The sequence below is a fragment of the Cicer arietinum genome, chromosome 7 (genome assembly GCF_000331145.2).
Source record: "Cicer arietinum cultivar CDC Frontier isolate Library 1 chromosome 7, Cicar.CDCFrontier_v2.0, whole genome shotgun sequence".
NCBI lineage: Eukaryota > Viridiplantae > Streptophyta > Magnoliopsida > Fabales > Fabaceae > Cicer > Cicer arietinum.
Genome location: NC_021166.2, coordinates 62256694 through 62280668, shown reverse-complemented (window position 1 = coordinate 62280668; position 23975 = coordinate 62256694). Strand labels below are relative to the sequence as shown.

At 28.6% G+C, this 23975-nt stretch overlaps 3 protein-coding genes across 5 annotated transcripts in view; 2 read left to right on the top strand and 1 right to left on the bottom strand.

Annotated features, from left to right (window-relative positions):
- Positions 1–8309: 8309 nt before the first annotated feature.
- Positions 8310–10676, bottom strand: LOC101501438 (squamosa promoter-binding-like protein 8). 3 transcript variants are annotated; one of them, XM_004510052.4, is made up of 4 exons: positions 10490–10676; positions 9644–10382; positions 8888–9030; positions 8310–8691 (listed from the first exon to the last, which is right to left on the bottom strand). In XM_004510052.4, the coding sequence occupies exons 2-4, from the start codon at positions 10333–10335 to the stop codon at positions 8552–8554; spliced, it is 975 nt and encodes a 324-aa protein (XP_004510109.1). In that variant the 5' UTR covers positions 10336–10382; positions 10490–10676; the 3' UTR covers positions 8310–8551. The 3 variants fall into 3 exon arrangements, with proteins under 3 accessions (XP_004510109.1, XP_004510110.1, XP_073220160.1); XM_004510053.4 differs by having other exon boundaries at positions 8865–9030; positions 10490–10628; XM_073364059.1 differs by having other exon boundaries at positions 8405–8691; positions 8892–9030; positions 10490–10628.
- Positions 10677–17704: 7028 nt separating this feature from the next.
- Positions 17705–19878, top strand: LOC101506477 (replication factor A protein 1-like). Its single transcript, XM_027336533.2, has 8 exons — positions 17705–17962; positions 18040–18136; positions 18222–18428; positions 18528–18660; positions 18752–18906; positions 19002–19122; positions 19240–19416; positions 19503–19878. The coding sequence occupies exons 1-8, from the start codon at positions 17866–17868 to the stop codon at positions 19740–19742; spliced, it is 1227 nt and encodes a 408-aa protein (XP_027192334.1). The 5' UTR covers positions 17705–17865; the 3' UTR covers positions 19743–19878.
- A 2282-nt stretch (positions 19879–22160) lies between these two features.
- The window catches only part of LOC101506803 (uncharacterized), a 7359-nt gene continuing 5544 nt past the window's right edge, over positions 22161–23975 (top strand). Inside the window, exons 1-6 of the mRNA XM_073363689.1 lie at positions 22161–22248; positions 22371–22469; positions 22568–22702; positions 22819–22893; positions 23278–23358; positions 23458–23658. Coding sequence (XP_073219790.1) covers positions 22161–22248; positions 22371–22469; positions 22568–22702; positions 22819–22893; positions 23278–23358; positions 23458–23658 — 679 coding nt within the window. The remainder of the gene's footprint in view (positions 22249–22370; positions 22470–22567; positions 22703–22818; positions 22894–23277; positions 23359–23457; positions 23659–23975) is intronic.

Below are 23975 nucleotides of genomic sequence, written 5' to 3'. Positions count from 1 at the left end.
AATACCATTTTGGAGAATCTTTCTTTAAGTTCAAGAAGAGAGAGTGGTAAAAATATGAGAATCAGTCAAATGCACAAGAAATTTTACAATTTAATTGAGAGGTTTGTGATCCAAGTTTTTAGCTCCAATTAATTGAAGCAACTATTTACATGGAGCATGAATATTAGTGAAACATATAGAGGTGTTCAGAGGTTTTATTCGATTGTATCGATCAAATGTGATATTTGAATATATTAATTTATTTAGGTTAGGTTGAACTCTAAAAAAATTGTAATTAAATTTATATATTAAAACATCTCAAAAATCATAAAATTACATCTCAATATACCATTCAATACATAAAATACATCCACAAACACAACAACAAACTAAACTTAATTAAATTAACAATACATTCTCAAATAAATTCAATAACTAAATCATAGTTGTACATCAATAATAGAAAAAATAAATAAAAATGTCTATGCAATATCAATGGGTTAAGTTCGCGGAATCAAATCTACAACCCCGAATGAAATGAATTTAGATTTAAATGGGTTGGTTCGAAGGTAGATCCGAACTTGAATGAGTGGTGTCAAATTATTGATTGAGTTGGTTTGAGTGATTGGATTCACATGTTTACTTGTATCCTTGAACGCCACTATGAACATATGTGTGGATAAGAGAACTATCATGCTGGAAATTGGAGGGTATCAAAGTCAAATGTGCGATGCCACATAGCACAAATAATGATCAGAAACACACGTTATTTGTGAGATCATTCGAATAAGACGAGTCATAGCTAGATTTTGTAGGCTATGATATCTTGGTCAAGAAGATTTAATTTGCCTATAAATACATGTATTTTCCCATTTTGCACACATAATCAATCAAACATTAACTTTCTCGCAATTTATCTTTTATCTTTGTACTTTTTGAAGTAGTAATATCAATTACAATGAATGAAAGTTTGAATTGTGATTCCTTTTTAAAATCTTAATTCTTGTACTTAATTTAAATTAACTCAATATCAATCTTGGTTAAAATAGAATGTCCAGAACGTTCTCGATATGTTAAAAGTAAATAAAACATATTAGTTTTAAGTGATATATGATCAATGAGTGAAAAATAAACATAGATAAGAATAAGAAGATCACACAAAGATTTATCTTATTACCTCCAAGGTGAGTTACGTATTGTCCTCACAATTTGTGAGATTTTCCACTAATGTACCTAACACCAGAACATTATGTTTTCGCAATATTTCTCGTGATCACCTTTGATCAATTATAACTTTCACCTTTCAACCTTGAAAGGGACTTTACAGTCAACTTTCAATTCAGAAATGATTTTTACCATTATCTTTCAATAACTAAAAAATAATTTTTACAACACACTCAATCTAACTTAAGAGATATAATTGAGTTACAAATTATGTATATGATAAAAGTGTTTAGGTTCTAAAAACTTCTCAACTCTTGTTTGAGATTAATTATCAGCAACAACTCCGTAAAATGATCTTTGAATATAATGAGAGAGCTGAAATTTTGCTAGAGAGAAGAGTTTTGTTACTTGAGTATGAACGATCAAGTGGAGGTTCGAAAAAGTAATATCAGATTGAATATAGTGGTTAGAAACACTAGATGGCTGACGATCTTGATTAAATGTTTATTTAGCACATGTTTTATTATGTCTAGAATGTTTTGGGCTTCACCACTAATCTGAGTAGTTTTGATACTCTTAACTTGTAGTTTGGACTATAAAAAATGATATATCTTGACTTTGTCTTTAATAGGAAACATCCATAATGTTATTCTGATTATTCTCCAGTTCATTTTGTTATTGATCTTGAGGATTCTTTCAAGAATAACTTTAAGCAATATGTAAGACATGATATGGACATTGATGTTCTTGATTTCTTTCCCAAAGAGACACCTTGCATCAATGTATTTGATCACCTATTTTTAAATAAATCGCTCAAAAACACAAGTGAAATATCAATATGATCAAAATCCTAATTAGTGATCAATTAATTGTTTGTTTATCCTCAAACCACTTAATTCACGATTTTGCCTCATCACTTATACATTTGTATTCATTATTTTAGTAGCTTTTAAAAAATTCATTCAATACTTAAGAGTCATTAGAACTTTAAAAGAACCCACAACTTAGAGATATAGTTCCTTGTTTTACATAATTATTTGAAGCAAAAAGAGAATCTCTATTGAGAGTTATTAGTCAATTCATTGCATAACTTTTAGTTTATACAATAAATTTGGCATGTCTAATGGAATATAATGCGGAAACTTCAAAAGTGGAACAAAACAATGTCTGTTGTCTAATGACAATAAGGGAATGATGATACGTGAATTTTTTTACAACACAACCTTCTGAACTACATCTCGCAATATTTCAAACAACTTTGGGCCCTCAAACTTTGTTCATCTACACCCTAAATGCAAATATCTGAACTACATCTCGCAATATTTTAAAAAATAAGAGTATTAGGAAAACCAGAGGAATCCGCTACAAGCTTAAAACATTTCTTATTGATGCATCTTGTAATAAAGAATTAAAATATGTTTGTCTTTATATATATAATCTTCCTCTTCCTTTAACATTTTAAGGAACGTGCAATTTTACCAAAATTTTTTATTTTTAACCAAAATGAAACATGTGAGGAAAATCATTAACTTTTACATTTGACGGAAAAATGAAAAGAGAAAATGGTACATGTATCATTGGTGTAAACAAATTTTATACTAAGATCTAATGAGAATTGATGATTTTGCCACATCAGATCTCTTTTGAAATTAATCGATAAAATAGACAATTCTCATTGAATGCAATAAAAGTCCTAAAATTGAAATTTTCAACACCAAATATATATCTGAAACAAAAGTATTTGTGTGTTGACGGCTACTCAACATCAGCATGATGAAATCTTTACATTTCCTGAAGTGTAAATTAATTTTATATTAATGGTCTATAGTTATTAAATTCAATAAAAAAAGTTATTGTAAAAAAACATTACAAACTAATATGATAAAAGTAAGAGGAAATTGCATTGATTTTTCCTGAGGTCTCTCAAAATGATATTTACACTTCCTCTAATTTTAAAAATACATTTATCTCCTCTAAATTCACTAAAACAAATTGTGTCAAACATGTTTTTTCTGCTACACTTATTATTTATTTGTCATTCACTAATATCATATTATATGGTGAATAAAAAAAAATCTAATGTAGTTTTTTTAATAAATACACAGGAGATAAATATATCTTGTAAACTAAAGAGAGTGTAAATGTTATGTAAAGAGACTTAAGAGAAGACCAATAAAATTTTACATAAAAATTCATTAATAATTATGCTCTATTATGAATCTGACTTTAATTGTATAAGTACAAAATATATTTTTAAGTGTAAAATACCTAACTATATAAATAGAGTTAGGCTATACCTAAATTTAAAATAATATAAAAATTGATATAAGATCTATTGTTGGGTAAGATTTTTTAAAGTACTTCAAATGCTCAGTTCTAATTGTAACAATGTGTTCAAAATCTTGTATTAAATTAGATATTTCATAAAAATGTGTTTATAAATAAGAAATAGGTAAATTTTGCATAATTGAGTCACCGCAACCTTAATTTTAAGAGTCTCGACTCAGCCATTTATTAAAGCAATAATAGCCTAATTTGATATGAAGCTTCGTAGAGAAAATGCGTCACTAGTTGTCGAGTATGATTACAACTTTAAACATTTGTCACGATGATAAAAGGTTTTAATAGCAAGATAGCACGCAGAGAGGGATGGTGACATATCAATCTCATATTTTAGTTAATTTACCAAATTTCATTTTTAATCCTTTACAAAATTCTTTCAAAACTTTTGAAGAGTGTTTAAATTTTTTTATTTATAAAAATTTACATTTATTGACTTTTTTTTTGGACATTATTATTAAGGTTTTAAAATATAATTAAAGCGGTCTCTTAATTTAATTTCAGTTTACATTTTAATTTTTTATTTTTTTTTTCTTCTTCCTCGTTTGGTTCTTTATTTTAATTTTGAGTGATAATTTGAACTTTTATATTTAAAAATATCAACAATATTATCATTTTTTTTACAAAAATTCAAAAACTTCATAAAAAATTTTAAACAAAATCTATAAAATTAATTATCATTTTCAATATAATGTAAATTTCATCAAATACATAACTAAAATATTTAAATAAACTCACATTTTTATCTCCAACAACATCAAATTCATCGAATAAGTAATGAAATTATGAGTTTATTTAAATATTTAAGTTATGAAATTGATGAAATTTGCATTATATTGAAGATAATATTTAATTTTATGCGTTTTATTTAAAAATTTTGATATTTTTTTTGAAAAATAAATCGGAGAAAAATAAATAAATAAACTAAAACATTAGTTGAAATTAAATTAAAGTATCGCGAATGCTATTTTGTTTAGAATTAACTTAATAATTTTTTATTTAATATTTAATTTAACAATTTAATAAGTTAATAAATAATTAAAATAAAATTGATAAATTTAAAAGAACTAAAATGTTTTTAATTTAAAATAAAAATAAAAAGACATATAAAAGGAAGTAAAGTAAATTAAGATCCAATGGAAAGTGCTTCGTAGACAGTAAAGTTATGTTGGAAGGTTCATGGTAAGGAGGCCTCCCCTACGTGTGCACCCAAAACAAAGTCATCATCAATCAACTTCACGTGGGAATGGCTTTTAAGAATAACAACGAAGGAAAAGGAAATAACATATTTTTTGCGAAAATCCACACAACAGTTTTCAAGGTTAAAACAAATTCTAAAACTAGAAAGAAAAATAAAATTCTAAGACATTGATAAAAATAAGTAGATGTTTTTCTAATATTAATGTTAACAGTAAATTTTATCAATCTAATAAATGAATTCCAGGATGAATTTAAATTAAATCTTTAAGAATTTTAAGTTGATAATTTCATTGATGCGAATGTGCATAAACATTTGAGTCTTTAAGGGCTTGTGTCCTCCAAAACATTTGTAATGCTTTCAGCAAATTTATATTCAAAGGTTAATATGTTTTTATTTTGTTTTTTAATATAGAGAGTTGTGAATAATATTCGTTCTACTATCAAATATAAATAAATAAAAAACATAATTTATTTGATATGATTAATAATTATTCTTATATGAAAGACTTGTGCATAATAATTTGAACAAATAAATAGATATTTTTAGAATGGGAAAGGAAAATCAAAGAAAGTATAAACAATTGGTTAGGTAGAGTTGTTCTTTTATTTTTTTATCTGATTTTAATATTTAATCGAACTAATTTTTAAACTCTAATTTACCTTTATTCTAATTATATTTTATAAGTTGCAGGTTTAATAAAAATATAATAAAATAAATAAAAATTAAATTAATATCAAGACAAAGTTCTTAATAGTAATTTTTAAATATTTTTTAGAAAAAAAGTTAAACATAACATAAATCTTATAAATCATCTAATTAATAATATTTTTTATCAATTATTTTAATAAGATAACTCATAATGTTATTTTGTAAACTCTAAATCTAATTGATAATTTTCTTTTAGGAAGAGTAAATCAATATAGTATAAAATTATTATTTATTTTTAAAATGAAACGTATAATATGAAAGATAATCCATATAATATAATGCAAAAGATAACACTATCTTAATTATTTATATATTTTCCTTAATTTTTAAATTTTTGAAACCGAGTGAGGTTCAACCTATTATTCACTGGTTTTGTACTTCTCCCTAAGACTCTAAGCACAGCAATAGGTGCCAGTGATACAAATATTTTATGTCAATCATAAAGCTAATTAAGCTAAGCTTGGTGATGACTATTGATATTTACATAATAATTACATCTACTATCTCGAAGTTAATTAGGCAGTGATTAAGCTTATTAATTATGATAGTTATTAATACTAAAAAATGAAAGAGTGAATTAGGAAATTAAAAATTGCTGTGTATAATTGCGACAAAAGCTGTCTACCTCCTCTCACACATTGCCGAATTTGTGCAGAGTAAAATATCGATGAAGAAATATCCTCTCAGAAAAACTTGTAAATGGCAGGCTCCCATTAATGATAATTTGATGTAACACTGACCTAGATATAGATACGTGTCGATCCCTTCCAGCTTTTTTGTTTGCAATATCCATTCAAAACAAACACCACATGCTTGTGTGCGCTCATACTTTCTTTTTGCTTCAAATTACGCTTTATTTTTCTCATAATTAATAATACCCGATTGCAATTATAAGTGTATTATGATTTTGGAGCTCACAAAATTGAAAAGCATTACTATAATACTTGCTAGTGACGAATCATAATTCATACCCAATTATTATATACATAAATATATATATATATATACTTAATTTTTATTTTTTTTTAAAATATCAACAATAATATTTCATCGATAATTGTTTTTTTTATAAATATTATTAACTCAATTGAGCGAATAATTAATCTAAAATAAAAAAATTATAATTTTTAATATAATCTGAAACTATTATTATTTAACTAATTAATAACATTATATATATAAAGTGAACCAAATGTGACGTGTCAAAAAAGTTGTTGAAACATTTTTGATAAAATAACACCTAGAAAGGCAATATGGTGTTGTGTGGTTAAACGCGCTGCATTTTTTTTTTTTTTATTTCGAGTTAAACGCGTTGCATCTGCATCTCTCACTCAAGACACTCAATGACCATTTAAGTTCCCACCGAACACTTCTCTTTTCTTTCAAATTAAATCACAATACTTCACCCAAAAAAAATGCTTTCACCAAACGTTTATGTAAACATAATTTTATGACAATTCCCACTATACTTTAAAAGAAACAAACAGTATATCGGTATTTTTAATTTTTTAATTAATAAATATGTTTTTTTTCTTTCACATCTTAATCAAATTATGTATGTCAATATATTTATTTTTCAATTTAATTCTCTTAAATTCAATGAATTATTTTTTATTTTTTATTAATTTTAATTAAAATTTAAATTATTATCAGTTTAAAAATTTTGAATTCATTCTTTTTCTTTTAAGAGATTGTTCCACTACTAAAGAAAGTCGCTCTACTTCATCTATATCTAATTCGTACACGTTGTCTTTGTGTCATCGATCATACACCATCATCGTCGTGCCGTCATTTTTAAATTCTTCTTTGATTTTTAATAAATTAACAATAGAGATAGATGATATAGAGCAAATAAGAGATGGTAAAGAACGACATAGAGATAATTCAACGAGAAAATGACATATGAAGAGAAGAAACTTGATTATTATTTTTAATAAATAAATATTAATTATTTTAAAATAAAACAAAAATATAAACTTCAAAATTTAATGATATTAAATTTAAAATATTATTAAATTATAAATAAATGACATATCATTAGACTATTGATGATTTACTTTGATGATATTAAAATATATCAATTTTTAATTATACAATAAAATTCTCAAAATTTTATAATAAAATTATAATATTATTTTATTTTTTGTAATTTATATGAACACAATTTTTTAAAAACAGCCAATATAACTATTGCTAGTAATTTTTTAATGTTATTATGGAGAAGATGGAGATCAAACTATTAATCTTTTTATCATTTGTTTTATACATTACTTTTCAGTAAAATTATTGAATGAAACTTAGATTTGATTAATAGAAGAAGGAAATATGATTTGGGACAGAGAGAGTATGGTATTATTCGACTTTATTTTTGGGTTTGTTGTTAGACCATAAGCGGTAGGTACTTAAGAAGGAGTAGCCACAGAAACACACATGTGTGATAGAGAGAGAGAGAGAGAGAGAGAGAGAGAGCATCTGCAGGTTGATATATACTAATACTATACTCGGTTTAGTAGTACAGCTATATAGCTTCCATTTAGGAGACAGCTTGACGGCTTGGGATTCCAATATAAATGTTACCACCCCAGCTGCTAGCTGCTGCTGCTAATTAAAATCTCGGAGGAGAGGGAATCTCAATTTTGAACATTATATACATAATAATAATCACTTCATTTTTCAGGAAAATATCAAGTACCAGACAAAACGAAAATTATTCATTGCCCAAAAATGAATGTGTAATAGGCATGAATACCCCGTGTTCAGTCTGTGACCCTAACAGATACTATTTCCGGCTAAATCCAAATAGACGGGGCCAATTTCCTCTTCTACGCTTTACCATTCATTACTTGTATTATTTTTTTACTCCCACTTTTCTACATTCAACTCTTCTTACTAATAAGTAACAACGTACGCCATATTATTAAGCTTAACTAATTTCAAATTCATTTTAGGACAAAGGTTACAACTCGGACTATACTAGCTATTACATATTATTATTATTGTCATTATTATATATTATTGCAAGGGACGCTCCTCCATTAACTCATTTCTTCTTCGAAATATATATTAATTAGCCATGCAAATTAATTAATTAATTAATTAATTCAACCGGAATGCATGCTCCTACTTGCTAGCTAGCTAGATACACATTGCTTGCACACACTACCCGCTGGTGAAAAACATTGAGCTTGAAGTTGTTGAAGGACTTGTGCTTTGGTATGGCCTTTGTCTAAAATAATCCGGCGGCGACACCGCCACCGTCACCGACGATGAAGATTGGGTTCCCGACTCCGGCGGGGATCCTTCAGAAATATACAAAAACAAAATAAATCTTAATTATTCTTCAAACATAAAAAATAGAAAAGAAAAGAGGCTTATGATAAGTGACTCCTTTATTGTTGGTTAAATAATATAAATTAATTTTGGTTAACAAATAACAATAATGAATTATTAGAAGAAGAAGAAGAAAGAGTACATATAGTAATAATTATGAATTACTTGCAGGAATTTCCAAAGTATTGTGAGATTTGTGAATATCTTGAGTATTTGGGTGCTGAGTTTTTCTTCTGCGACGATTATGATCAGCTAATCTCTTCCTGCAGCTACGTTTTCCATTATCAAACTCAGAAAGAAGATGAAACCTGCATGTGAAAAAATGAATATTTTTAAAATTTGTTGGGACACAATGTAGCAGCTAACTAGGTGTTTGTTTGGAATGGTACTAACTAAAAGCAGCAAAACAATGCAGTACGTATATAGTATAACTGAAAGGAAAACAAACATAGTATACTATATAGTATAGTATGTTTTAATATGGGACACAAATGCCCTCGGGATTTCCCCATGTACGGTCAACTCAATCATTGTCAACGCTCCCCCCAAGGGCACTTTCGTCTTTTTCAAATCCCAACGTTCTCCCCTAGCCTCTAACCTTACAAACAAAACAACGCTTTGTTCTGCTTCTTTGCCTTCTTAATTCAAACCAATGCACGTCCAAAACCCAAATGAGAGATAATACACATCTATAGCAAGGATCTTTCCGTCTTTTTGAAAATTCTAATTAGTTTATTAAATCTAACTGAAATTAATTAAACCAGTTGCACTGCTAATCTAAGAAGCTAAGACAAGGATAATGAAAATAGACGGAAATGCCCTTGGAGTTAGTAAGTGGAGGTGAGCACAATGATTGAGTTTTAGAGGGGCATTGAAGTCATTTAAAAGGGAAAGAAATAAAGCCATAGCCATAACCATAACCTGCTGCATTGCTGGCAGAATCGCTGAGTCAAGCCAGCAGCGATAACGGTGGCGGCCTTGGAGTGAAACTCGCAGACCTTGTGTCGGCGGTGGTAGTGCTTGGCCTGAGACAGATCAGCATTGCATCCTTCGGCCTGACACCTTGGGGAGTTGGAGGAAGCAGAAGAACCAGGTTCAGGTGGTCTGGAACGGCGGTAGAGGCGGGTGACGAAGTCGTCTTCAGAAGAGGAAAAGTAGGTGCGGCCGCCTAGGTTGAGTCCAATTCTGGAGCCGACGAAGTCCATGGGCCTTCCAACGTCTTCAGATTTAGGGACGAGGAGGAGTCCAGGGGCACAGTTATGTGTGTTTACATGAGGGAGTGGGTCGAGGGAGAGCATGGAAGGAGGTGGTGGTGGTTGGGGTGGAGGGTAGGAATTTGTTGAGGACGCGGCTTGGTAAGCGCGTGGGTCAAAGAAAGGGTGATGCATATGGTGCTGTTGTTGTGGGTTAAAGTGGTGGTGAGTGAAATCAGTTGTGTTTATGTTGATGTTGGGCCCAGATGGGTGGTGTAGGTAGTTGTCGGATAACATGGTTTGAGAAGTGTAGTGGTCGAATAATTGACGGTGAGCTTGATCGGAGGCTGCTGCGGCGGAGGCGTCTTCATTTCCGGTAAGCATTATGTTAGACGGGTTTCCCCATTCGTAGTCCAGCATGCTTGTTGTTTGTTGTTTGTTGTTTCTCTCTCTTGCTAAAGCAGTACCTGTGAAAATCACGTTACACGAAGAAGAATGAGTGAGTGAGTGAGTAAGAAGAAGAAGAAGAATGAGTGGAGTGAAGTGAAGTGAAGATATGATTGAAAATATATACCAATAAGATAACCCTAGGCTAGGCAGAGAAGTTATGAGGGGAGGGAGGAGAGGGGGTTTATCAATCTGAGTTTCTTTGTTTCAGAAACGAGAGCAGACTATAATGTAAATGTAATGTAATATAATAGCGTGAACATTAAGTCTATTCTCTCTCTCTCTCTCTTTCTCTTTCTTTTCTTTGTTTGTTTGTTTCGCTCTGCTTAAATGGATGTGCGCTTAAAAGATCTCACTTTCACCCTAAAAAAGCTGAACCCTTTTGTCCCGTTCCCTATTTCTCTCTCTCTCTCACTCTACCAATCAAAAACTTACTTTGTTTATCTCTCTATAGGTAAGTAAGTGAGTGAGAGTGCAAGTGTGAGTGTGAGTTTGAGGGAAACTCAGCTTATGAGGCGGCTTCTGCAGACAGTGGGTAATTGGTGGTGGGTGGGTGATCTGTACTCTCCATTTTTTGCTTTCCAGATTTCTACGGAAATTACCATTTCACCTCCCTTTTATTTTCTATTTTCATTTTTTATTTTACTCTTTTTTATATCTTATTGCTGCCTCTATTATCCATCATTTTTTCTCTCTTTTACTTTTTACTATCAAATTCTACTCCTTCACGTTTTTTAAATTTTACCAATGGTACAATTCATTGATTCCAAAACCAAGTTTTTTGCTAATTGGTTTGATCTTAATTGTAACACAATTCACTTGATTCACATTTACTTTAACTAAATTCACTATTTATTTACTCAATTTCTTTATTTACAATTTATTTAATTATCATATAATTCAACCGTAATTTAATCACTTAAACTATGCCAAAAAATACCTCAAGATATTGATGTATTTTATTTCACCATTAGCAAAAAAAGGACTAAATATCTCTGTATTAAAAAAAGGCACAATAGAGAGATTCAAACGGATAAAATGTAATTGTGTAAATTTTTTGTTATTGTATTCATTATATGTTTTAATAAAATATGGTTTATTTAATATTTAAAAATAAATGTAATGTTTAACATAATTATATCTTATTTAAACCTAATTAGCATAAAAGATGTATTATGTCGGGTATTTATGAAAACACTTCTTCTAGATTGGTGGTGCCACTTAATTGTTTGGAGAAAAAAACATATAAATTAAGAAATATAATTATAATACAATAATATAACATGAAAATTTTTAAAATTAAAGAAAATTATGGTTATTGTATGATGATAACAAGAAATCAATAGGATTACGTAAATTTTTTATAATATAGATTTATCTTAAACACTCACCTTCTCGACTTTTGTATAAATATATCCCTTTTTTTTAAAAAAAAAAATTCTTAATTACCATACTTTAATATTTTTTTCTCCAAATGCCCTACTTTTTTTTTCAATAGGAGGTCGTTTCCTGGGGAAGCGACCACCTGAAAACCAATTTTTTGAAATTCAATATAAGGTCGTTTCTTGGGGAAACGACTTCTAATTGAGTAATATTACTCAGTTAGAGGTCGCTTCCCAAGAAAATGACCTTCTATTGAGTTTCAAAAAAAAATATTACTCAGTTAGAAGTCGCTTCCCCGGGAAACGACCTTCTATTGAGTTTCAAAAAATTGATCTTATTGCTTTCCCAGGAAATGACCTCCTATTAAAAAAAAAAAGGGATATATATATATATATATATATATATATATATATAAAATCCCACATTCTCAGTATACCCACACTCTACATGTCACAAAAATTTAAAAGAAGAGTATAAGGGTTTTGTTTGGTTAAATGAATGTGAGGAGATGTGGATTTTAATGGAGGGGGATAACGAGGAAAAAAAATAGTAGATATGTGTTTTGTTTAAAAGACGAGACGATAGAGGAGTGAAGAAGAATTTCAATTAAAATCATGTTTAGTTGAAGAAAAGAAAAAATATTTTAAATGATTAATTATATTTATTTAGTTATCCTCTCTCTATCAAATCGGAGGAGCAAATTGAAGAATAGAAGAATTTTTCTCCACTCTCCTCCCTTTTTCGCTTAAAAACGAAACTAAACACATATTATTTAAAGTATTTCGCCCTCTTCTCTCCCTATAGTCCTAACCAAACATACATTGAGAGGAAATAACCAAAATCACATATAAATTTAAAATTGTTATGACAGGTTATAAATAGTGGCATCCTACTTCCTTTACTCTATTTTATATGTTTGGTTTTGTATAATCTTGAATTCCTTTTTTTTGTTGTTGTCATGTTTGGATTGGTGTTAAGATCTCAATTTCTCTTTAATTGGGGACACCAATAGAGAGCACCGAAAACAAAAATAATCAATATTATATAATTAATAAAAAATTTAACACTAAATTGTCATTGAAAATCTTAACTCATTTTTAAGACAACAACCAACACATTATGAATTTAAATGCACAGTTAATAAATTTTACTTATTAAACAAAATAGTAAAAAGAATAACATTAAATTCTGAGTGATTGAATTTAGTTGGAATACAAATGATTCAAAAAATGTAGATTTAATAAAAAAGAAAATAGTGAGTATTAAAGGAGGCAAAGCAATAATTAAAAAGAAGCAACCGGGGTGGGGTGGTTTAATTGAGTGTGAAAATAAGTGTTGGGTATAGAAAAGAAGGCTATATAATGTAGTATAGGTAGCAAGCAAAGCAAAGCAGAGCAGTAATTAATTAGTAATGTGATAACTAGAGAAGGAAAATAATAAAACAAAGAAAGGACAGAAGAGGAAACAGGTGAGGTGAGAAGGGGTTAATCTGAAGCAGAGAGACATTTAATATTTTGGACCCACCAATCTGTTTTGAGTTTGGTCTGTTTCATCAGTGGTGCCCCCCCGTCCAGCTCAGATCATATCATGAATCGTCATCATTAATAATTCATTTTTTTTTATTTTTATATTTTCTTATTGCTTAATTGAATTTTCGCTTTCTTGCTTTTCACAAAACCCACCCCTTTATTTCGTTTTTGATCTTTTGAAAATGACTTTCTATAACAAGTGCAACTGCTTCTGTTTCATTATTTCAGTGTAAATGCCTTGGTGTATTTGCATTCAACTTTCAACCCCATGTGATTGTTCTTCTTAACAACCCACACTTTATGCATAATTCTCTTTAATTCATTTATCATAATATTATTATTATTATTATTATTCTAACACACTTCTTCAATTCATAGGCTACATAAATATCATATCCCACCTCTCTTTTATAGACTATGCTGTCAAACAAATTACTTTTCCTAAAAAACATAGTAATGTATCAAAATTGACTCAAATAAATTAATTTAACAAATTACTTCTTAATCATGAATAATTAGAAAAATTTACTTAATGAAGAATCTTAATTGGGATAAAAAGATCCAATATACACTTATTGTTCTCAATAACTTGAATCACATGCACATTTAATATCTAAGTATCTGATATGCATATTTATATAACATGTGTGTGTTAAGTCTTGATAATTTTGATATGTATTTCGAAATACGATTTTTGTGTCACTACTTGAATATATCTACTAGAATTAAAGATACACGTGACAAAATAATATCGATCAACGAAAAATTAAATATATTAAATTTAATGATATTATTTTTTATTTTTTACGACAATAAATAGATGAACGATGGTGAATTAATTAAATTGCTCAAAAATTTGAAATTTAATTTTGTATAAATAATATTCATATTACTAACGAAAGTTGAGTTTGACAAAAGATGATAGATTGTCACAACATAATAAATCTAGATTTAAATCTTTATTTAAAAGATACACATTTAATGTCCGACATACTTATAAGAAGAAGAGCATAAAAGTAATATGATTGTCTCCGATAAAAATAACTTATAAAAAACTAAAAAAACTTTATATTTTATTTAATCATGAAATATCATGATCAATCTCCATAAATAAATAGAATCATCTCTGATAAAAGTAATTTATAAAAAACTAAAAGTAAATATATAATATTCATATTTTATCTAATTATAATGTATGAGTGTGAATGTCCTATATTTTTATTTAATGACATTGTTCTAGTACATGTCCTGTTAAATTTATGTGTCGGATTATTGGCTTTTGATAGATAAAACTATTATCCTTGAACTTGAAATTCTCCAAAACTTGACTGATTTATGCACAACCTCCAATGAGCAAAAGCATGAGAGATGAATGAGTTGCCGTTTACATTTCAGGATTAATCTCTGCACTTGATTTTGTACAAAATATATATATTATATGGTTCAGTTCGATCAGTACTAAATATGCATGGTCAGTTCATGTTATACAACTCCATGCAGGTCAAGCTAAATGCAACAAACAGAATATGTATCGTGTCAATTACTATATTGTAATAGTTAATATATAGTACTAACAAAAACATATATTATTCTCCCTCACATTTCATGAGTACAATTTGATTGGAGGACATTTTTGAATTGAACTAGTATATATATAATTCAAAAGGAAATCCTAGTTAATTATTAAACTGAAAAACCTTATACTAGTTATTATATTGTAATAATGTGTATAAGAGAGAGAAGACGTTGAACGTGTCCAACAAACAATCATTAATGGAGCAGCTTGTGTTGTGTGGACGTGGTTTGAATCTTGTGGTCATCATGCTTCCACATTAAAGAAGAAATAGAGTGTCATTTCATGTAAATTCTAAATAGTCAAATTTTGGGTCCCTCTTGGGACTAAAAAACACCACGCAAGCATAACACTTCCAAAAACATTAACACTTCTTCTACTTAATTTAAATTGGGTCTTCAATTTCTTTAATCTTGGACATGTTCATTTCACTTGACAGATTTTGAGTGATAACCTTCCAATTAAGAATAAATTTCTCCATAAAAACATAATGTTGGAGTCTTTTGTTATAGATGTGATTTGACCGAATAAAATATTGACCTGATTTCTAAGAACTCCACTTGGTCAAAATAAAGTTGATTTTAATTTCATTTGGGGGTTCGCTTTGAAGGCTCCGAATTTACCTTTATTTACTAGTTTAAAAATGCACGTGAAAAACAAGTTTTGTTTTATCTCTATGTTGTGGTATTTGGAATGTTAGAAACGAAGTCAATTTCGAATGATTTTTTGTGTGATGTCTGAAACAACTTATAAAATTTAGAGTGTCATTGAACTCCACAAGAATATGTTGAACCCTCATGTGTTAAATTCTTAAACACAATTATCTATTCGCCATCCTCTAGGTCTCCCCCTATAACCCATTTAATTTCTTAAATGTTGGAGTAATTATTTGTGATGTTAATGGCTTGGTGATGGTTGCGACCACTTGGTATTTTGAGTCATTTTCAAATTATGATATTGCATAAGTTTTTGGTTTGAAACTAACTAGTTTTTTAGTTTACTTTTGACGTTGGATTGATGTATGCTGTATTTGAAGGGGGCTTTCTTAATGTGGTTGGAGGAATGTATGTCGAACCTAAATGTTTATTCTATTTTAATTTAACGACCATTGATTGTCTAAAGAACGACATTCATTCATTCAAATAGTATAATACATTAATTGAGAATAATACAAATTCAAAATTATTAAAATTAAAAAGAATTAATAAGTCAACACTGAAGTAAGTTAGTAGAATAGAGCGACAAAATATCTATAAATAAGATGAAAACTATAAATATGACAAAATTAAAATAATTCACGTTTTCGTGTCTCTAGATTTATAATTCAATCTGAATAAGAGTTAATTTGTCTACTTTATCAATAAAAACAATAAAATTGTATTCGGTTATTTTAATAAATGAGTTTAAATAAAAGATAAAAATGTGAAAAAAAAGTCACGAAAACTTGTAGTTGAATAGAGATTGTGGTTGAGCATTCAGCAAGTTGGTACTGACATAAAAGTAATTGTGATTCGAAAAAGTATTAAAACTGTGGTGTGGCAGATGTCTCTGTAGATTACCCACTTGAATTGGTTTAATCCATATATATTATCAATGTCTACTTCTTTATCCGTAGTTTGTAAGTTAATTATTATATGCAATTATTCTTTTGTCCTTTTGATCACATCTATACATTATAATAAAGCAAAGATGATAATTTGGCAAGTTTGCCACGTGTCAGACAAATAGAGTGTTAGGAATATATCAAGTTTCTATTAATAGAAATAATACTTCATCGTGCAGATTTTGTTTTTTAAGAATAAAATTAAACTTCAGTTACATCACGACCTTACACCACGACTACTTCATTTTGTCGAAGGTAACTGTTACTCTATCAACTACCGCTTCAAATTAATTTAATTAAAAAATTTATGGCCAATTAAATAATTAAAAATAAAATACAATACACCACGACTATTTGACAGTTTTTTGAAGGTAAGTGTTGTTTAAACACTACTTTATCAACTACCGCTTCAAATTAATTTAATTAAAAAATTTATGGCCAATTAAAAAATTAAAAATAAAATACAATACACCACGACTACTTGACAGTTTTTTGAAGGTAAGTGTTGTTTAAACACTACTTTATCAACTACCGCTTCAAATTAATTTAATTAAAAAATTTATGGCCAATTAAAAAATTAAAAATAAAATACAATACACCACGACTACTTGACAGTTTTTTGAAGGTAAGTGTTGTTTAAACACTACTTTATCAACTACCGCTTCAAATTAATTTAATTAAAAAATTTATGGCCAATTAAAAAATTAAAAATAAAATACACCACGACTACGACAGTTTTATGAAGTAAGTGTTGTTTAAACACTACTTTATCAACTACCGCTTCAAATTAATTTAATTAAAAAATTTATTTTATTTTATGAATTTTTTAGTGTCTTCAGACTTTCTTTCTTAATTCGTACCGTTCTATCCTCAATAATCTCTCATTTTTGTGTCTCCATTATAAATATCATTCATATTATCTCATCTATACACAATTTTCTCTTAATTTTTTCTATTTCAAAGATTCGTTATTTATTTTTGTGTTTATCGTTCTTCGATGTCTCAAAAAAAATCAGATTTTGTTGCTTCAATTTCTCCAAAAAAGGAGTCATGGAATTTGGTTGTTAGAGTTGTGCGATTATGGTTTCTGTCTGATCTCAATGCCAAACATAAATTTTATGCGATGGAAATGGTATTGATGGATGACAAGGTTTAATTCTTTCTTTTGTAAATTCAAAGTTTTAAATTATACACAAACTTACTTATTTGTTATGTTATTAATTTAACAAATTTGTGTTTCATATTGCTAGGGTGATAAAATTCAAGCAACAGTGCGAAAAACTCTTATTCCTCGATTTGAGACTACTATTCGTGAGGGAGTTGTGTACAACTTTCGTTCTCTCGGTGTTGTGTCTAACTCTGGAGCATATAGAACAACCGGACATCAATTCAAATTGAATTTGCAAAATAGTACAATGGTCCGAGAATTAGAAACCAGTTTGGTCACAGCCTCTCCGTACTCATTGATTTCATTCCCAGAAATTCGAAATGTTGACATGGATTACTTGATTGGTAAGTTTATTTCAATCTGTCATTGTTATTTTATTTTAGTCATTCACAATTTAATCATTATTATTATTTTTAAATAGATGTCATGGGAATTTTAGTTGGAGTGGGACAAGACAGAGTTTATGAAAGGAACGGTGTCACTACAAAATTTAAAGTTATTGAGTTAGAGTCAGATGGGTGAGACTTTTTATACTATATAATTTTTTTCAATATTTAATAAATTTCTCTATTAATTATTAACTAATTTTATTTTTTTATGTAGTATAAGGATTGAATGTGCACTGTTTGGATCCTATGTTGATGAACTGGATGCATATTTGCAATCCGGTTATAATCAAAATGTTGTTGTACTTGCTCAGTTTCTAAAAGTGAAGATGTTTAATGGTAAAAGCCAACTACAAAATGCAATGAACTGTACTAAGCTTTTATTCAACCCTGAAATTCCTGAGTCAGTTTCTTTCAAACTCAAGTAAGGTTAAAAGTAAACTAGAAGTACTAATAACTAACTTATTCAAATTTTTTATTTTATTCTTTTTATTAAAATACTAACTTTATGCTACATTATCAGACACTCGCATAACTTTGACTCGCCAACTCAACCATTAACTCATAAGAAGGATACTTCTCATTTGAGTTTAGAAGAAGAATTTTTAAGTCTTTTCCAACGCATGACTATAGAGGAACTTAAGGATTGTCAAAATGTAATTTTCACACTTTCAATGTCATATCTATTACAGTTCATTTAGTTTTGTTAATCATGTATTTTATTTATAATTTTTACTTCTTTTGTAGGACATGGTTTGTGTTGTCTTTGGTACAGTTAAACATATTCTTGGTGAAGGGGATTGGTGGTATGGAGCATGTGTATGCAACAAAGGAGTTGTTATTGAATCTAAAAGGTTTTTTTGCTCAAAATGTAAAAAATATGTATGGACAATTGTGCCCAGGTGTGTTTAACAAATAAAATTCGTTTATGTTAATTTATCAACTCCTTAAACTATTATTGATGTTAATAAATTTCATTATCTAATTTTGGTAAAAGGTACCGTATCAAGGTTAGAGTCGTTGATGATACTGATTCTGCTACCTTTGTCATATTTGATCATGACGGAATTTCGCTAACAAACAAATCATGTCTAAATTTGCTTCATGAAATGGATCAAGTCAGTATAGTTTCTCAATTTTATTGTATCTTCAACCTTTATTTATTATTGATGTGGTCTGATTATGTTTATTTTGATGATCTGAATTAATGTTTTTAACAACAATGTGAATATTAGGATCCACAATCTGACACCGTGCCAAAAGAAATTGGAGATTTGGTTGAAAAACAATTCCTATTTAAGATAGAGGCAAAAAATGATGTGAACTCAAATTTTGAAAAATCATTTCGAGTCAAAAAACTTTGTGGTGACTTGGATATTATAAAAAAATTCAAATATGTTGCTGTTGAAAAGGTTTCTATTCTTTTACCTTTTGTAAATTATTTTACTTATCTAAATCAATATGTATTACTTTCTGATTTTCGTAATTTGTGATTAAGGTTGATGCTGGTCTTGATAACGACATAGAAGGTGGTGTAACGAATGATTTGAATAATAAGTTTGAAGAAGAAGCTACTGATGACAAATATCAAGTCCCAAACTCTGTCCATGTACCCATACCAGTTGAATATGATTCTGATGATTGTACCCCTCTTAAAAGGGGATTCATAGAAGTCGCTGATGATAATGATGGAGTCAATTCAAAGAATGTGAAAAATGTCAAAATTGAGAAGGAGTGATAATCAAGTTTCTTATAAACATAATACTTTAGTTATTTTGTTTTGAATTAACTTATGGTAGCATTTGTTTTGGCTAAAATTTGTTAGTTTTGCAATGTTATATTCACACATTAAGTTTCTATCAATTTTCATTTATTGTTATACATTTCTTGCAATGTTATATTCACGTATCTGTATTTTTCTAAATTTTGCCTTAAAAAATTGTAAGTGTTGGATATCTGTATGTTTATACTCCAACCTTACTGTGCAAGGTTTGTCATAATAACTCCGATTCTAAATTCTCTATTAAATCGTTGATGCCACAACATTAGATTGAAGTTACATAGCTTTTGGACAAATATAAAATTTATTTAATAATAAAAAAAAAAAACGATTTGACCGTATCGGTTGTTTTTAGCAAATCCATTACATAGTTTTTGGAAAGTAATGGTTTTTAAAACACTGCTTTAGCAACCATAAAATGTAAAAAATATGTATGGACAATTGTGCCTAGGTGTGTTTAACAAATAAAATTCGTTTGTGTTAATTTATCAATTCCTTAAACTATTATTGATGTTAGTAAATTTCATTATCTAATTTTGGTAAAAGGTACCGTATCAAGGTTAGAGTCGTTGATGATACTGATTCTGCTACCTTTGTCATATTTGATCATGACGGAATTTCGCTAACAAACAAATCATGTCTAAATTTGCTTCATGAAATGGATCAAGTCAGTATAGTTTCTCAATTTTATTGTATCTTCAACCTTTATTTATTATTGATGTGGTCTGATTATGTTTATTTTGATGATCTGAATTAATGTTTTTAACAACAATGTGAATATTAGGATCCACAATCTGACACCGTGCCAAAAGAAATTGGAGATTTGGTTGAAAAACAATTCCTATTTAAGATAGAGGCAAAAAATGATGTGAACTCAAATTTTGAAAAATCATTTCGAGTCAAAAAACTTTGTGGTGACTTGGATATTATAAAAAAATTCAAATATGTTGCTGTTGAAAAGGTTTCTATTCTTTTACCTTTTGTAAACTATTTTACTTATCTAAATCAATATGTATTACTTTCTGATTTTCGTAATTTGTGATTAAGGTTGATGCTGGTCTTGATAACGACATAGAAGGTGGTGTAACGAATGATTTGAATAATAAGTTTGAAGAAGAAGCTACTGATGACAAATATCAAGTCCCAAACTCTGTCCATGTACCCATACCAGTTGAATATGATTCTGATGATTGTACCCCTCTTAAAAGGGGATTCATAGAAGTCGCTGATGATAATGATGGAGTCAATTCAAAGAATGTGAAAAATGTCAAAATTGAGAAGGAGTGATAATCAAGTTTCTTATAAACATAATACTTTAGTTATTTTGTTTTGAATTAACTTATGGTAGCATTTGTTTTGGCTAAAATTTGTTAGTTTTGCAATGTTATATTCACACATTAAGTTTCTATCAATTTTCATTTATTGTTATACATTTCTTGCAATGTTATATTCACGTATCTGTATTTTTCTAAATTTTGCCTTAAAAAATTGTAAGTGTTGGATATCTGTATGTTTATACTCCAACCTTACTGTGCAAGGTTTGTCATAATAACTCCGATTCTAAATTCTCTATTAAATCGTTGATGCCACAACATTAGATTGAAGTTACATAGCTTTTGGACAAATATAAAATTTATTTAATAATAAAAAAAAAAAACGATTTGACCGTATCGGTTGTTTTTAGCAAATCCATTACATAGTTTTTGGAAAGTAATGGTTTTTAAAACACTGCTTTAGCAACCACCACTTCAACTTGTGAATGAAGATTAAATAACTATAATTAAAAAAATTATTTTATTGTACAAATTGTGATGTTTGAAGAAAAAAAGATAGATGTTTCTATTTTGGTATATATTTTTTATTGTCTATGTTTCTAAATTTTACCAAAAAATTGTAGGGCATATGTATGTACTCTAACATTTATTTGTAAGGTTTGTCGTAATAACTCCGATTCTACAACCACCGCTCCAAATTATTAATGAAAAAATTTATTTTATTATTTTTTGGATATTTATACCTATACTCAAACGTTTATTCGTAAGATTTGTCCTAATAATTTCGATTTTAAATTATCTATTAAATGGTTACTGCCACGATTAAATATAATGAAAGTAATCCAAACAAAAAAAATTATTTAGGCAACTATAAAATTTATTTAAGAATTAAAATAAAATATAATTCAGATTTGACGGTTGTTTTTTTAAAGTAAGAGTTTTTAAAACACTACTTTAGCAATACATACACGATTAGACGGTTTTTGTTTTATTTTTTAAACATTTATTGGTAAGGTTTGTCTTAATAACTCCGATTTTAAATTCTCTACATCTTTACTGCCACAAAAGTAGATTCAATCTACAATGTACTTAGCTTTTACCCATGGATGCAAACAACGCCGCTTCTAGAAGATTGAGGAGAAAAATATTGATGAGAGCCAAGTCATCCAAACAAAACATTAATATCTTAGGTATTAATATTATGTTAAAGCATAGACTCTATATATCCACACACAAAATGATGTATATATCGACTTAAATTTTTAAATATCAAGTTTATGAAATTAACATAAACTTTCTTAATCTTTGTTAGATGAAAATGGTACGCCACACATACATACAAGTAGACGTGGTGTTTCAACCACTGGACAAAACTTTGTTGCAAGAACTCCATTGTCTGAGTTAACCATTGGTAAATAGACATACATAATTTCATCTTCAATGCTTAACTAAATTTAATCATTCATATCAATATTCAATGATTTCTATTTTACAATCTTTTTTTTGTAGCAACAAATGGAACAACTCATATTAATTCCATTGCCACAACATCAATTGACATACAATCAGCCACGTTGAACAACAACAAACGTAAGAATCCTACTTATTTCACTGCAACCTCTTGTGACCATACAGTTGATGCAGGTTCGGCAATCCGTTATTATTAAAATCAACTCAAAATATTTTATTTATATATATTCACATTCATTTATTAAAATCAACTCAAAATGATATATGACTAAACTATGTTTGTATTTTAGCTTCCTCTGTAATTCGTACGAAAAACATAATGAGAAGCAACACAGCACAACCAATAAAACACGTTTATGTGTCTGGTTAGTATATTCTATTTTCATATTGGACGCTTTCTTATTTTTTTCTTGATAATTATTAACCTTCTACATTTTGGCATTTACAAATTATAAGTTTCATTGCATTTAAAATGACATATTTCTTTATTTTATATTGTATATGCGCTACTCAATTGATAGATGACACTCCTATGTTAGATGTAATAAATACATGTTACGAAACATGTATCTCAACCTTACCATGTTCTTGAATCGATACCTTCATTCGTAATTATTTTTCCAAATGGTTCGTTATTCTAACAAGTGAACAAAAATTGTATTTGTTTTTTCTAATCAATAGGTTCCATTTTCAAAAAATTTGACAGTCAAATCCTAATTTTCTATTTGTATCTCTATTCTTTTACTCAGCAAGTACAAGTACAAGTACAAGTACAAGTGGTCAAATGACTACTTTCCATTGTGAAATGTTTGCACTTGCTGAAACACAAGGTCATATTCACACCTCAATAACCTATTTCCATCAAAGACTCATGAATAATACCATAATTGACTTTATTGCCTAAAATTTGAGTTAGTTTTATTCAACAGAAATAGTAGACTTTGGAGATCCCTCTTATACATGCTCTGAATGTGGTGCTCAAATGTGGTATGAGGAGCGAGCTGAGAAAAGTGTTAATAGCAACCTACCTAAGTTTTCACTTTGTTGTATGAAAGGATTAGTACAGATTCCATACTTAAAAAGGCCTCCGGAGTTGCTAATGAGCTTAATACATGGACAAGATCCAAGGAGTAAACATTTTAAAGAAAATATTCGAGCATATAATAGTATGTTTTGTTTCACCTCTATTGGTGGAAAGATCCAATCAAACTCGAGTAGGGGTGGAGGACCACCGCAATTTATTCTTAGTGGACAAAATTTCCACAGAATTGGCAGTCTAATTCCAGAGGAAGAAGCAACTCCAAAATTTGCCCAATTATATATTTATGACACAGTGAATGAGATATCTAACAGATTTAATCATTTTAGGTATAAATCTTATTTGGTATATTTTATACAATAGTTTTGAATATTTTTGTTTTGTTTATGTGACCACTTTTTTTTTTTT